This window comes from Phalacrocorax aristotelis, chromosome 15 (genome assembly GCF_949628215.1).
Source record: "Phalacrocorax aristotelis chromosome 15, bGulAri2.1, whole genome shotgun sequence".
NCBI lineage: Eukaryota > Metazoa > Chordata > Aves > Suliformes > Phalacrocoracidae > Phalacrocorax > Phalacrocorax aristotelis.
In genome coordinates this window covers 1,172,052-1,189,029 of record NC_134290.1, presented here as the reverse complement: position 1 = coordinate 1,189,029, position 16,978 = coordinate 1,172,052, and the positions used below count along the sequence as shown (strand labels likewise).

The 16,978-nt window shown below is 40.6% G+C and overlaps 1 protein-coding gene across 3 annotated transcripts in view; it reads left to right on the top strand.

The window, feature by feature from the left end:
• Window positions 1–16,978, top strand: part of SLC5A1 (solute carrier family 5 member 1) — a 47,818-nt gene that overhangs the window by 10,594 nt on the left and 20,246 nt on the right. The window contains exons 1-2 of one of the 3 annotated variants that reach the window (XM_075110485.1): window positions 8,842–9,152; window positions 11,405–11,476. In XM_075110485.1, the coding sequence (XP_074966586.1) occupies window positions 9,066–9,152; window positions 11,405–11,476 (159 nt within the window). In that variant the 5' untranslated portion in view covers window positions 8,842–9,065. Of the gene's footprint in view, window positions 1–8,841; window positions 9,153–11,404; window positions 11,477–15,328; window positions 15,406–16,978 lie in introns of those variants that run through there. The other 2 variants (XM_075110486.1, XM_075110487.1) reach the window with 2 other exon arrangements.

Sequence of the window (16,978 nt, the reverse complement as noted above, 5' to 3'; positions counted from 1 at the left end):
TTCTGGACTCTTAAGGAATCATTAACAAGTAGTAAAACAATAGACACTCTTCATCAGTTTGGTGTCTTTTGATTGTACAAGAACAATTAGTATTCTCTACCCCTTGTGATCTCTGGGAAGGGTATGTTTTAAGTACTATTTCAATTAAGTGAGGTCATTTCTAATTAATGAACATGTAAAAATAGCTTTTTATGTGTTTCCTAGTTTGGAGACAGCTCTCTGATGAAAACTCCTATAACTGATAGTTTTTCTAAGTGGCAATGTATTGTAAAAAATGAGTGTTTCTAGATGTGGGAAGAATTCCAACAAGTTACAAATCTACAGTTTTCCAGCAAACATATGTGTTTATTCACACACATGCTATTTCTCCTGACAACCAAAGGGCCTAATTTGTGTAGTCTTCAAAAATTATTCTTTTTTTTTAAATAAATGTGTGCTTTGCTTACTCTCTAAACTATTCAGATCAAACTTTATCTGTGAGCACAAATGGAAACTCAGGCTCTAATTGTCCCTCTGGGCTACACCCAGAGTGTCCTGGAATGTGAATCTCTCATACTATCTGAGATCTTTGCATGATGTTCCCAAAGCATTTACACTTCTTTTGTATGACTTTAAAGGAGGATCACTGACATTTGAGGAGTTAGAAGAGATTTTTGCTATTCTGGGACTAATCTCTGAGAGTAGATTGTGAGCTTGTATTCCAGTGTTATGTAGTCCCTCTGGATGTGGTCTGTTGGGATGGCAATGGAAGCTACATTCTTATCCGGGGTGACCTTAGTACTCAACCTGATCTACATAGGTATGTCTTACAGGCCTCAACACCGTTTACAGTAAGCAACGTCCTGATTATATGAAACTTCTTAAATGACACTGAAAAATATGTTCCAAATTTTACACACCCTTCTTAAACATAGTGTAGTACACTTTCCAACTGCACCTGAATCACAGAAGTTCCACACCTGAAGTGTTGTGAAAGTAAAGGGTAATTTAAAGCTAACTGCCTTCTCTTGCTGTAAGCACGTATAGAGAACCTGTCATCAGTGCTTAACTTCCTTGCCCAGTCACCACTCAGTTCAACGTTTAGTATGTCCGAGGCTGTCAAAAGCTTTATTCAATGGTCCGTATTTCTGATGGATTGCCACATATGGATTTTATGTACTGCATTAGTGTAGCAAGGCTGTGGGGAAAGAGCACAGAAATTATTACTGCAGGTATAAGTGTCAAGTATAATTGCTTAATAAGCTGGATTTGGTTATGACCTGTTCTACGTATCCATTACAGAGCATGCTGGGCCCTGAGCTTTCTGGCAGTTAAATGGGTTGTCAAAAGCTATCAAAGCCCACAGGAGTTTTTTCTTTCAGCAGTATTACTTGGAATGTAGGTGAAGTTTGGTATGTCTTGCTGCTAAAAGCATTCTTTATTAGGCTTTTATCGATTTCTCACTCCTAATTGCTAGTAGTATCCTTCTCTGACTTTAAAGCAGAAAACTGGAGATGTGGAATCCCCATGGAACCAATATGACAACTTTTATTGGGGTTCTTTTGGAGGGTGGGGGGAAGGAAAAAACATTCCAGGATATTTTTCTCCCCTTCTTTCAGTATTGGCGTAATTATCTTGCATGTGGATGTGTTAGTGATTCCATTTAACACTGTTGAACTGAATAATTTGGTATATGATACTAAATGTGTGTTCTGGATTTCAGCTACAGATTGTGCAGTGGATTGGATGAATGAAAACTATTACTTTAATGACTGCTTTGGGTAGAAAAGTTAATTTTTAATCAGATCTTTGAGAAAGAGCTTGACACCATTGAAGAGAAGAAAGAAGGAAACAATGCTGATTTTTTAGTTACTTTACGCTAATCCTGGGGTGGCTGTTCCAGGAATGCACAGAAGAGCTCCAGGAGGTTTTTTTCCCCCGAAGAACATTTGAAGAACATTTCTTCTGATGGAGAACATCCATAACTGAGTATCACTTTCATCCTCTATATTCTCTACATTCTGTAGCGGTTTGGGGAATACCTGCTCATCCAGTTGGTCAGGCTTGGTGGTGTTTTGAGCAGCCAGATAACAGGAAAGATAGGGCTTTTGAAGCCAGTGTATTACTAAATATTTTCCTTCTTGTTTCTGAGCGGTGCATTCCTAGGCAGCAATCGGCGTCTGGGTTCCCTTTAACAAAGAAGGCGGCAAGTGTCGATAACATTGAGAATGCGAATGTCTTCTTGACGGTTGCCTCTGCTTGAGCACTGTTTCAAATTAAAAGTGCCCTCAGCACGGTTTATGTCTAAACCACCAGCAACCTGTCTACCTGAGGGATTTAACTGTCAGAACTGGGAGGGCTGATTTGTTCTAGCACGAGCTATAGGCATTTTGAATTGTTTCCTTACTGTAAAGAGACTATTACATTTAATTATCAGTTTGTCTGTCTTTCTAGTTTAGCTCCTTACATCACAGTGTGAGGAAACAGATTTCACAGCACCTGATCAAGCGTGGTTGTTTTTTCTTTTTCTTTTTTTTTACGTGTTGGTGTCATCAAACATTTAAAAATGTGACCAGCTTACGTCTCAGTCACCATCCCGGAAATATCCACGCCCATCGATATGTCATCTTTTAATCAGGCACTGACATTTTGATATCCATGGGAAAATCCTCACATAAACACACGTTACGCATACTGGTAAACATATATGCCACAGAGGGGGAAAACATAGATATAATGTATAAAACTATTAATCTGTGAGTCTGTGAACTAAAATTCCTTCTAGAAATGTTCAGCTTTCTACAAAACAACAATTAAAATCTATCTAAAGGCTGCATCACACTGATTAAGGGGGAGGTTTAAATGATGAACATCTATTATTAAATTCTATCCATAAATCTTCACATCTCTTTTGGCAGTGCAAATAAAATTATAAATTTAATGTATATTGAGATTTCAGTTTTAGTTGTCACAAAGTGACTGACACTTGGCACTGTATCAGAAGGCTTCATGAAGTATTTTAAACAGAATGTATGTAGATACTTGATTTTGATTGTTCACCAGACTAGCTATAAAACTCCTGACCAGATGTAGTTCTAATCAGATACACACAGTCATTGAAGTTATAATTGGAATCAAAAGAATATGCTAGAAAAAAACATGTATTGTGAAGCAATAATCTACATCAAAGCTTTGACCATGAATGAGTGATAACTCTGTTACAGCTACTGAGCTATTTAACTTCTGCTGTGCTTAGCCATGAGCCTCTCGTGCGGTTCTGGATTATAGTTTAATTAAATAATTAAATTAATTCATTAATAATTTAAAAGTTCTGATTTCCACAGAACTTCGAAATTGAGGGATGGTTCTTTTAGAAGGAAGGGCATGGTTGCCTCGGAATTGTTGTATTGCTTCAGTCTAGCAGTCGGTGCAATGGTCCTTCCTTTCACCTTGTCCTAGGAGTGCAGTGAGAGGTGCAAGACCTTCAGATCTGATACACAGCTATGATGATTCCTGTGATCATAGTGTTTTATGAAGTTTTCATGTTCTCTCCCTGTCTTGCCCTCAGTGATTACTAAAGTAAGAAAAGATGTAATTCTTTTAGTTCAGGATACATAGGTCGTAACTAGAATACTTTTCATATCTGCTAGGAAAGTTTGCAGGCTTCCTTAGACACCAGACTAGGCTAGAGTTTCTCCAGGAAATTAATGACAAAAGTAGTAGTTTTGTAATAACTTCAATAGTTACTGTTGATTAAAGAGATTGAAACTATAGAACAAGTATTTTTTGGTTTTGAGGTTTCATAAGTTGGCAGATCAATAAGATCTCACTTTACAAGGGATCTCCATTTCATGGCAAAATAACGCTTGTGTCCTTTGTTCTGTTCTAGATTCTGTCAGAACTCAAAGTCTGACCAAAAGATACATCTGCACAAATGTTTCTGGTAATTTATCAATATTTTTCATTTTCAGATAATATATTTTTTACACTCTTCATGTTCAGTATTTCCATTTCTCTCATTTTTTCAACTGTAATCTGTGTATGGTCTTTTTTGTTGTTGGTTAGGATTTTTTTTCTTTCTTTCTTTGTTAGCTTTTCGTTCCTTCTAATAGGAACATGTTTCCAGGTGATTCCTTTCATTTTCATCCTGACTAGGGATTCCCATGTCTTGTTGCTCCCAATCAATTTGTTGCTCCAATAGCAAAAAAATATTTGTGCCAAATGCCAATACCACCTTTTTCAGTCCAGATTCATTAAAGAATGTTTCCCCTGGGTTCTCTCCAACAATGTTTGCTGTTCTGACTGGTTTTCCAGAAGTCTTATACTGAATTTTCTATGGTTTTATTCAGATTTTTTTCCTCATTTAATTTTCAAACTGAACACTGTGCAAACAAGAGGCTTAACTGAAGAGCCCCTGGGACCCTGTAGAGCAAGTTGGACATATATATAAGGCTATTACGTTAGTAGATTATGACCTTTCCCCCCCTCTATTTAGAAATCTTTAATCAAATTAACTTGACAATTATTATCATCATCATCATCATCAACATATTTGTTGCTACTTATTGTTGTAGGATAATCAAAAATTGTCCACAGGGACTGAGGCTATGCATTGCTCAAGGCTGATTACATTTATTTTGAGCAAAATAGAGGATGAGAAACTAGGGTTTTCATTAGGTCACCTGAAAAACTGGAGAGTTATTTCAGTGGAAGGAGCATTAGCAGCTTATCTCCTGTTCATTTCTCTCCTGTATTTTATGGAGTGGAGATATTATTTTCCCTAAAGCACCTCTGAAACATGAGTGACAAAAATATTTGTGAGACTTGTGATCATGATTATGCAGCCACTCTGGCTAATTCCTTCTATCATTTAATTTTAGCTGTAGTAGAAGTGGCAAACCAGCATGTATTGATCTCTAAAATATATTCTTCTGGAAACATTGTTTTACGGGAAAGGTAGGAAGCTCCCAAGAAGGCTTATCAAGCCTCTAACATATCCAAAATATGATAGATCAGATCATGAGGATAATAAATGTGTTGTGTGTTATATAATCTATGAGCTAATAAACATACTTCTGTTTTAATGAGAATACTACTCAAATTAAGAAATTTCTTGTGGGGAATAATCTGCTCTGCTGTCAGGTGGTTAAATCTGGTGACAATCTGCATTTGTTTTGGGAAGTATTTTTTTAATCTGCTATTCAACTTTATTAGTTCCAAGGGAAATTTCAAACCCATCTTTTGCCATTAATCCTCCCCTATTAATCTCCTGAATTACAAGATGGAAGAAAACATTAATAAAACAAAAATAAATTCACATTACCTCATTTGTTGTCTTGCTACTTTTGTAGGAAGAGTACAGTCCTTGGACTGTTGTTTTTATAGCATTGGCAATGCTTAGATACTACAGGGCTGGTGATCACACAGAATTTAATCAGTTGCTGAAGAACTGAACATATTTACCTGCTTTAATTATGTTGGTCTATCTGCATATAAACCTATTTTTATGTCCTCTGATATTTCTCCTCTGTAGAGATATTAATTAGAAAATTGGTCTAGAAATAGTGTTTATTTTTCTGAGCCTCTAAGTGAATAAGAATATGACCTTGCTTTCTTTCAGACAACCTTTTAGAAAGGCACCTGTTTTTCTACTGATTTTTCTTCTATCTACATCACACCTACTGGCATTTGGATCTTTTTTCCTTTTAGTAATTCCTCATCTATGGATTCCACTTTTTAGTTTCCAACATTTTTGTCATCTTTCTGCGACTAATTCTTCTAATTAGACCCAAGTTTTGCTCACTTAAGCAAGATTTCACAAAAAGAAGGAGGACTTGTGGCATCGACAAAGGTGCTAAATAAGCCTCCAGTCTCCCACTGTAACTGCCATCCTCTATTGTTAGGACCATCTTAGGAAAACTTTGCTGAGAGCCTTCGAATTTCTATTTTGTCCATTTGCAAATATGATCTTTTTTCTCACTAAATTCATATACATGGCTAGGACACCAGCAAAGGACAGGAGAGACTTTACTAACGTAGTGTATAGCCTTCCACCAGTAAGATAACTGCAATGTTTGTTTTTGTCCTTTATTAATTGGGCAAAGGATGCTGTGTATAAATTAGCATTTCTGAAGAGCATCCCAAAAAGAAATCTGCTTGCTTTATAAAGAAATTTGGAGGAATGTCAGAGAAAAAGTGAGAGGAGTTCCTCTGTGGGAGGTAGCTTGCATACTAATGCATCTTCCTCTTTGTTTGTATTTTGTTTGTTTTACTATTAGTTTTATCATTTGCCACCTTCAGGAGGAAGACTCGCTGACAAGCTTTTAAGAGGCTAGGCTAAGTGGCAGCAAGGGCTATAATTCTCAAGTTTTCTGTGCTACAGCCCCATTTTCTAGTGACAACAGAGCAACTTCAGCTCCTGCATAGTTCATGTACCTGCCCTGTGCCCCATAAGACACTGGTGCCTCTGTCAGCCCTTGCAGTTTTACGGTTGTATATGCAAATCCATGATATAATCCTGTTTGCTCTCCATCAGTAATCTGGTGTGTGATTTTGAACAAGTTACTACACCATTCTGTAGCTGTTTGTGCTCTTGTCCATTGTCTGTTTTGTCTGTTCAGGTAAGAACAAACATATTCATGATAAGCTAAATGTAATCAGGCTTGATCCAGAGGGGAGCGATCATTATAGACATGGATCACAATTGCTGTGCTGTGCTACTCAGACTAACCGTTTTTCTCCCTCCCGTTAAAATCTCTCTTACTTCGATGAATTGGCCTGGGTCACAGGAAAGAGTGGAGGAGTTTCTTCAGTGTATAAAATTGTCATTTTGTCTAGTATTGGAGCCCTATACTTGCCTGACCAGGCAGCTCAAGGTGATGAGAGCACATCACTGGCTGAGCATTATCATTGTCTCCTGATGTGAAGTTCGCTATTCACATCAGGAGATTTACTCATGCTTATCTTTAATGCAAAGGTAGGTTCAGCCTTTTCCAAATCTGGAGTCTTGGCTGACTTTTCAGACACCATTTTTACACATTCAATTCATGAAGTGATTCATTTAGTACACCAACAATCTGCCGAGTATAGTGCTTCTAGGTTTCTCTTTGGGCTGCAGATGGGAGGATGTGGAGATGAGATATTAAGAACCTCAACAAAGCTGCCTCCCCTTTTTAAAAATCTTGTTGAGAATTTTTGGTTCGGGTTTGTGGCCTCCAGAGAGAAAACAGAATTAAGTTTGCTTACACTGTATATAAAGATAGGAATTGCATGATTACTATTTTATTTAGATGCTGATTCTACATTACTCTTTCAAGCCTTGGGGTCCTGTTGGTGTGGCCACACCAGGAGCTGTGGTCAGGAGGCTGTAGCGTTTCTTAGCCTCTGAGCTCTTTTTTGCAGAGGTCTGGATGAGAACATAGTATAGTAGATAAGTTCCTGTCTAATGTTTTCTTTGCTTTACCTCTGTAGACTGACACAGAAATGGAATCCATGAAAACTAAACTTTTTGTTAGTTGCAAGGTCCCATGGGAATCTATGTCAATCTTTGTAAAGAAGTGCCACCTACAGCCTATCTTAGGCAAACTGTTTCCTGATAATTAGGGTTAGTAAATAAGTCTTTTATTTTCCTCTGAAATACACAGCAGGAAAGGCTGCAGGTAATGGGAATTTTGGATGCTCAGCAGCTTCCAGGGTTAATTTTTTCTCTGTTGGATTTAAAGCTAACATTTCACAGGCCTGTAGGACAAACTGAAGAATGTGTTTTGGGAGATGCCGAAACTATCAGAGGACAGGACTGCTTTATAACAGTATAGGTGCTCAAACAATAGTGAAATTTTTGTTTTATTCCTCTAGGTAATCACATTTTATTATAGCTTCTTACAATTTGATGCTTTTTATTAGCCACAATTACCAAAGCGTAGTTTACCTAAGAAAAAATCATTGCCAAAGAACAGAGTGCCAGACCTCAATTTCAACTCCTGAGGAAATAACCACTGCCAGATCAGTCAAACCCACTGTGCTTTCTATCTACTGTACTGCTTGTTCTGCTCAGTGTCACTTCAGGGTAGCACTTTAGTCCCAAAAGGCAGCCCAGCCAACTGTAAATGAATAATGATTCCTGAGTATCAACCAGAGAATTGGACTTTCACATATCCTCAGAGGCCAGAACTGTGCCTGGCACCTGTGCCTCTTGTTCTAAATATCCTGGGTTTTTCTGACCTCTTGTAGCTCAAACAGGATCACAGGCGTTGTTTGGGAAAGCTTCCTTATTGAAAGCTGTAAAGCTCTGTCTATAATCAGTGTGTTCCACATCTTTGTGACCAGTTATTTTGATTCTGAAGTAGAGGAACAAATAAAGGGAGAGCAGACCCAAGCTCTGATGAACTTTGAGCTTACTTGAATGTGAAGCTGATTAGCTACAATAGAGAGAACCAGCACCGCGGTCTAAACACCCTGAAATTCAGCACAGTAAGCTCCTGGATGTGAGTCTTATGGTTCACATGCATCTTTACCTGGATCCATGTGAGGCATTAAAGCAGCTTCAGGTCATCTCCTTCCCAGAAATATGGGGCTGTTTCTCCATTGAGTAATGCTGCTGAGTTGAGAGATGACACAGAGCGTGTCCCAGCTCCTGGACCCCTGGGTTTTCCCCAGGTGTCAGGTCACTCCTCACGGATAATTGCTTACCATCATCATCTAAAAGAATCGCATCTTCCATGACTAGATTTACAGGTACAACCACTTAAAAAAAAAAGTATTCACACACAGTGAGGTAAATATGCAGGTTTATTGCAGCCAAGCCACTCCTTTCCGTGCTCATTCCTTCGTGGACGTTAAAACCCTGAGCACTTTTGGCAGGGGGATTGAACTCAAAATCTGCAGCACCTGTAGCAGAGGAGTAATACTTGGGAAGGAATTGTCCGAGGAAAACCAGCAGCTTCAACTTACGTCCCATGGGAGACAAGTGAATCTGAAGTTATGTATTGTATAAGACGCAGGGGATGACACCAGTTTATCATTAACCTGAACTCTGCAAGAAGCATATAAGGAGAGGAAAGAAGAAGAAAGCCAGAGAAGCAGCCAGGATGCAATCCAACATAAAGATCAACAATCCTGCAGACATCTCTGTTATTGTCATCTATTTTTTGGTAGTCCTGGCAGTGGGACTATGGGTAGGTTGAGATTTTATTTTCTTTTTCTTTTTTTGCTGCATGGGCAGGTAGTTTATAGGATCCTGGGAAAACGGCTCAGTAAATGAAAATGTATGATTGCATAAAGATTTTGGTGCCTAACTGAGATAGTTAAGTGCACGGTGGGGAAAATGTGGGTATTTACTGAAGAGCAGGTGGTGACCTGGGGAGGCAACTGTTTAGGTGGATGAATGGAACTAGTGGGGAAGGTGGAGTAATGAGGTTTGCGTGGGGAAGGAGCTGAGATCTGGTCAGTAAAGACCAGGCCAGTGAGAGTACCTGTCAGAAAGCAGGCCAGTGGCGGGTCGGCACTGCAGAGCACTGCGGGCTGCAGTGAGGCCTGGCGGCGTGAGGTGAGTGAGGGGCTTGCAGGGAGGAGACCTGAGGTGCAGCCAATGTGGGGGAGGGCAGTATGGTGGTGTAATAGTAAAATCGGAGCTGTGACTGTGTGACAGACGGGGGACTGCAGACATCCTGGATGCGGCCCTGTGCCCCCTGCTCTGGGGGTGCCTGCTCAAGCAGGGGGTGGGGCGGGATGAGCTCCAGAGGGCCCTTCCAACCCCCGCCAGTCTGGGATTCTGTGACCGCTCAGCAAAGAAGTGAGATGGGTCAGGTCTGTAGGGGCAGGGCCATTTAGAAGGCAGCATTATCGTGGCTTTTTTTTGCCAGCAGGACCTTGACTACGGGGTGTATGCAATGCCATTGGAACTATGAGGAAGGAACAGTTTCAGGGGTGGCAATGACTTTCTGTTTGTGATCGAAGTACAGGGGTGCCTCCTGCCCTTACCCCAGCAATGCTGAATGTGCTGAGGCCTGCAAGGGAAAACTCAGTGCCTAATCTGAAAACAAAGCCTGGTGCTTTCACAGCTAATGGAGAAAGGCAGATACCATCCTATCGGTGTAACCCCAGTGCTTAAGTGTTTGAAGATAATCGGGCAATACTTTGAGCTACAAAGCTCTGAACAGTGGAATGTCACTAAATTTTGGTTTCCTCGGGGCAAGATCTCCTGGTCACCTGCCCATTACCAGGCAGAGAGGAGGCATTGTCCCTGTAATTCTGTGCTTGCCAGGAGCACCTCAGGGGTCCGTTTCACAGAGCAGAGAAGTCAGCTGCAAAACAACACACCCACACCCACACCCCTTCTAGCAGCCTGGCAATGTTTTGAAGAGCGCAAAAAATTTGGGGTACACAAGATGGACACAAACTTTCCTTTACCTCTTCATCATGGTAGTAGATACCAAAAAGCAGCAAAAAATCTTTAGCCCCCAGTGCACCTGAACACCTTGCTGTCTTGTGTGAGGGAGATGGGTCTTTGCCATGGAAGTCTGGCCGTTGCTGTAGTTGAAATTTGTATTAAAGGTCTGTGACAAAAAAGGGCTGATCTGTGTGTGGCTTACCAGGCAGCTGTGTGCTCAGTAATTCTTGGAACTGTTCCTTTCCAGCAACAATGTCCCCTTTATTGGACAAATGCTTACTCAGTTGCTGTGTGTAGTTAAGCATAAATCTATTGTATTAACTTCCTTTCTTCTGCATCAGAAGAAAAATTCTGGCTAATTTTCCCAAGTCATCTTTCTTTATTTGCCTATTCAAAGTCCATCAGAGGAGACAATGGGGATCCAATATTTGGATCAGGGTCATTAATAAAAAATGGATGAAGCTTCCCTCTAAAGTCCATCATCCCTTGACAAATACAAAATGAGTGTGTGAAAAGAAAATTCTAGTTGCCTCTCTTTTTTTTTGGACTTCAGAGAGAAGTGGGTACACTGCTGATAGCGCAACAAGAATATAGATTTTTCTAGATATCTGCTGGGGCTGGATAGTATTGAGTAAAAAAGCTGCACAATTTCTGTTAATGAACTTGCAACTTACAGTCTTTTTTGATGCCTGAAATCAAAGACATTACAACCCTGATGAATTGGTCACACGAGCTTTTATGTAAGTGAGCATCTGTTTGCCTAAATTTAATTTTAATGTAATGTTTTGCACTGTAACGAAAGGTGACACAAGGAAGCTTGAATGGTTAAGGTAGACCTAGATACAAGAGTCATTGCTCAGTTGTATTATTTTCTTCATCATAAGCTTGTTCTTTTTAGTCACTCTCTCTATTTCTACCACTTTACCCTCCCCATATATTCTATCCCTCTATTCTAGCTGTTTGTTCTTAGTCTGTGTATAGCTTGCCTATTATATTTAAAATATGATTGAATCTTTCTTTCTTTCTTTTTCTTTCCAGGCTATGTACTCCACAAACCGAGGGACAGTAGGTGGATTCTTCCTGGCTGGACGAAGCATGGTTTGGTGGCCAGTGAGTACAATATAGTGTGTGTATATAAAACATATGTATGCGCATCCACTTCCATATGACTATGTCTAGTCCTTAAATATTAAGTATCTCTACAATACTGTGAGACTGTGATGGCCCTGTCATGTAGATGCACTTCAAACTCTTTCTCTAGCTGTGGTGACACAGGGCAAACTGCACAACAAAAGCCACCTGACAGGCAGGGAAAAGTGCTGGGGAAGTTGTCGGTGTTGAGCCCTGAGCTACCTTGATTATATGACCAACTTGTTTGAACTCAGATACATTGGTAATGTCAGTGTAGACAAATCCAATACTTTGCCTTTCAGCCCACTTTAAAACTTTTTAGTATTTTTAATTTATTACTTTCACTGCACTCAAAGAAGCTAGCTCGTTTTGAGGTTATCACAGAAAAGAATTAACTTACTAAATTTTTTCCTTGTATTGCTCTATTGTTTCCACTTTTGGTAGCAAGTTCTGGTCTGTACAAGGAGAAAATCCTGGAAATCTTATGATAAGTTACTGGTAAAATATAGTTAATATTTATTTAAAGATTACATATGACTTATATTCTTTGTCTCCTGTGGAGCTGTATTCTCTTCCAAGGTGGAGAAAAGGAGTCACAGGCACAAAATATGTTCATAGTCATCCATCAGGCCTCTGGCAGAAATTATATTAGAAACTATTATCTATTTTTTCCAGAGCATACAGTCTTAGTGTGACTTCTTGGAGAAGCAGAAAACTTAGACAAACCTGTGTTTTCTCTATCACTTGTGTTATACATGCTTCCACGTGCTTGAATGGAAACCCTCAACATTCCTGATGTTGCATTCAGCCTCCAAAAATGTTTTTGGACTTCATTAAGACTTTTGAATCAAGATTCCACCCATATGGATTCAGTTACAGAATCAGGGAGAGTAAGAGTAAATAGTTGTTGTGTAAAAACTCAGGAATTCTCTTAAACTAGGCTGCAGAAATACTTACACATCTTTCAGTCTTGTGCTTCAGGGAGCACCTCTCTGCCTTTAGAAGGGATTGGGACTTCCTCTTTAATAACATAAAAAGAGTAAAAGCCAATGACAGTAAAAGGTTTCCTCATTTGGTATAGTAGATCTAAGAAAATTCAGGTTCCGTTAGCAGGCTGAGGAAATAGAAAGTTTCCAAGTTATTTTAAGATAAACCCCATAATTCTAGGGGGAGAGGAAAAGACCCAACAGATTACTGGCACAGAAAATACCACTATCAGTGGGCTCGTTTTAGTCTAGTGCAAATCTGTATGCCTGTCAAAGGTGAATATGTCCTTTTATGCAGATGTAAATGAAAGTGGAAGAAGCAAGGCAGGCAAAACTCACCATAAAAAACCTCTGTCTTGCTCCAGTGGCACTGAGAACTCCTAGTGATTCCCCTAAGACCCAGGGAAGATTACCTAACACAGAGTTCTCTGCCAACATGAAACCAACAGGTTCAGCAAGCTCCCTTCCTCCAGTGGAAAGACAAAATGGATGATCCCACAGGGCAGTGATTGCTGCTATGATCGTCCCTCTCTCTTGCCCAAACTCTGCTGAGTTCAGCATGGGTGAAGTGCTAGCCTTCCTAGACCATCCCTTCAGGCCTTCCCTTTGGAATGCCAGGAGTGTCTTTCTGCACCATAAAAATAAACCCGTCTTGCTATTCTTCCTGGTATCACTCAAAATAAACAAATGACGAGCACTGAAACCACAAACTAAATACCATGTCAGCAGCACCACCTTGGAAAGTTTGCCTTGGATAAAAAGAGATTCTAAACCACCTATTTCCACAGTTTAGCAGGTAGATAGGATGTCCATCACCCAGTGCAAACTCAGCTGAAATGACTAGGAAACAAATGAAAGTATAGGAAGTTCAGTCAAAGATGTGATCTCAGCTCTGCAGCAGCTAATGCTGTGTGTATTTTTTCACTTCTGTGCTTTGACTTTTCTTTTGTGTTACATCAGGACTAACCTGGCATGGTTCTGGAAAGCCCAGATACATTTCCACTGACTGTAGAGGAGAGGCAGGGTGGGGGAAGTTGTTTTGTAAGTGGATTCTTATTTATCAGATTTCTTCCCTGTGATTTCAGGATAATGACTCTTGCCTTGTAATTGCTTTCTGAAACAGAGAAAAATGAAAAAAAAAATCATTCCACAAACTTGTTATAAACTTAATTCCCTTAATCTAACTGTATTTTTCAGTAGTTGTGCTATGTTCCATGTTCTTCAGGGCCACTCTAAGTGGCTTTTCTGACCCCACAGGGAGAGAGGCTCATTAGCAGTGTATTAGGATCTCTTACTAACAAGCCTGGGAAAGGGATTCTATTCACTTAAATGCTGTAACAGCCGTGGCTTAGTAGACTTAGAGGAGACTCCGGCAATGAAGGGCTGGAAGTGAGTCCCACTTTTGACATGGATTTTGCAAGTTCGTCAGTCATTGTGTCTGATTGTGTTTCAATTTCTCAATGTATAACATAGGAGCAAGATAGTTATCTCTCCAATGTTGGCTCCAGCAGAATCAGAATCATAGAATAGAACCATAGAATCATTCAGGTTGGAAAAGACCTCTAAGATCAAGTCCAACCACCAAACCAACACCCCCAGGCCTCCTAAACCATGCCCTGAAGTGCCACGTCTACACATTGCATTGTGTGAATGCCCCCAGGGATGGTGACTCCCCCACCTCTCTGGGCAGCCTGGTCCAAGCCCTGACCACTCTGGCAGTAAAGACATTGTCCCTAATATCCAACCTAAACCTCCCCCGATGCAGCTTGAGGCCGTTTCCTCTCGTCCTATCGCTTGTTACTTGGGAGAAGAGACCAACCCCCCCCTCACTCCAGCCCCTCTCAGGCAGCTGCAGAGAGCGAGAAGGGCTCCCCTCAGCCCCCTCTTCTCCAGGCTAACCCCCCCCAGCTCCCTCAGCCGCTCCCCAGCACACTTGTGCTCCAGACCCTGCCCCAGCTCCATTGCCCTAATCCATAAAGGTTGCTTAGTATTTTGCAGAACCAAGCCCACCATTAGTCTTTTCTGGCAGTTCTGCAGAGATAAGAAGTCACTTCTGTGTTAGGTCACAGAAATCACTGCTCTTGTGCAGTGGATGAGCCAACTCAGTAGGTCCAGTAGTTAATTAGGTATTAAGGTATATAATTACATTCTCACTGATTGCCAGAAATTGAAATCCATCATGTGTTAATCATAATAGAATGAAATGCTGTGCTCTTTCCACAGACTTTTTTATAGAAACTGAGGCAAGACTCTTCAGGAAACTGATTTTGGTCTCTTGGGCTTGGAGGGAAATGTCCTCAGGAAAGACATATGGCTCTTTAAATACTTATAACCAGCTCTGCTTTTTCCAAAAAGACACAGAGAAGCTCAAGGAAAGTGACAGATTTGTAACATTGGGCCTTGCAGACCAAACTTTAGCTTCATTTGTCAGGTGAAGGAGTTAGGTTCAACCAAACACTTTCTACCGTTGCAGGAAATGAAGTATCTGTTCCTGGAGAACAGTCAGCTCTGGCAGCAGATGCAGTCACAGCATTAACAGGGTTTCATGCACAATTAAAAAAAAAACCCCACAACTTCAGTTTTGAAGCTTTCCTGCTTTTGTTCTTCAGGTTCTGTAGTTTTGCAGACAGAGCTGTCTGCATAAAATTATGGGTTACCTTATACACCTCAGTTCCTGAGGCATAAATGCTCATAGAACAAAGAGAATCTGCTGGACATCTGAAATCCAACCATGGTTAGAAAGATTTACTGAATAGTAAGTAATGTAACTCGGCTCGTTTGTTGTCACTGATGTGTTGATTTTTGTGAGGGAGCTAAGAATTATGGGAAAAAAACCCAACAGGTTTTTGCTTCAGTTCTCTGTGGCTTATTTTCATGGCCAGAACTGACCACTGGCACAATTTCTCTGATCTCTGCATCCAGGTAAGTTTTACATATTCTCAGAATTCTCCCCACTTGCTGAATCTGTCACTGCTGTGAGGGGCCAGGAAAGGCAACTCTGGTGTGAATAAGATTTGCATTTCTTTTTCTTAGGTAAAGTGGAATAAGAAATTAAATTATTTTGTCAAGTTCCATGCAAAAATTAGCGTGAAATCAAGAGTTTTCAGAACAAAAAGAATAATAAAATAATCAAAGCAGGTAGAAAAGGAGAAGTTCAGTGAAACAGATTTCTACAGAATCTGTCAGAATTTTCCTGCTGGCCAGGAGGTGTTGTTTCTGTCTCAGAGGACAAAGGTGGACAGGTATCAGCTCAGCCGTGCTGTGTCTGCACTGTGCTGTTCCAGCAGCCACCAGAGACATGTCATATGTGTCTGTCTTTGGGTCTCAGAGCCTTGAAAGGGTGGAAGTAATATGTCATTGTGGTAAGTGTACTGACTTTTCCAAAGTGAATAAGGGTGATCTCAAAAAAACTCAAGTAGGAAAAATGTTATCCTTCCATCAGGGTAAAGTCACATGCTGTAGGGAAGAGTTGTGAGTTAAAGCATGGACACTGTCAAGGCATAGTTCTCAAACAAGGGAATGAGAAATTTGTCCAGGGAAGAGGGGTTTGAGAAGCAGCTTCTGCAGGTGATCCATGGGAGAAGCAATACCTCAGGGCAAGGCTCATGACGTTGTGCTGATGTGAGGGACCCTCTGCTGTTCTCTGAAAGGCGGCGAAGGCCACAGGCAAGGTGTGCTTGGCACTGGAGAGAAGAGTTTGATACTGAGCTAACACTTTCAAACAGGAATGCAGACATTAGGGGCATAGGGCATGTATTTCCTAGGAAGGAGAAAAGCCATAATGTGTGAAGTCTGCACACTGTTGCTGCAGTGGTCACTGATTTGCAAAGTACATCATATATGATTTGGAACAGCAAGCGCCAGGATATCACTGCATCCTCAAGTTAATGAGAAGAACAAGGTGAAACAGTTAATGAATAACATGGGAAAACATAGTGATCATAATCTCTCTGCAGTGCCGGGTACTTTTACTGAACAGAGTACTCTTGTTAAAAGCTGACCTCTTGAAAGATTTAAAAAGAGTTAATGTTCCACATTTGCCTCAGGTTAGTTCAGTTTTTGCCCTTTCTTTCCCTCTTAACAGCTTTTGTTCCTTTCAATCAACTTTCTTCTTTACTTTTCCTCCTGTTTTTAAAATCAATTCACTGACACATTCACTGAGGACAGTTAACACTTATAGAAAACTGTTTCCCTCTGTCATTGCTCAGTTTCAGCCCAGCGGTCTTTAGGTCATGCATAGGTGCACTGCAGCACCTACCAATGGCAAATCAAGCAATTCCAGTAATCGGCCTTCTTGGTACAAAAATACCCCAGCAGTAAGCTCTTCAGCAAGCTGGCTTGGGCCCCGAGCCCATCTGCCTTCTTCCCTCGCCCTTAAAGTAGTACTGTGGCAGACTGGACATTTCTCTTTCCCCTCTGGCACCAGCAGCTAACAGGGCACAAGCATATTTAGTAAACATGCCTCTTGCATTAACCACCCTGCAGTTTTAAGGGT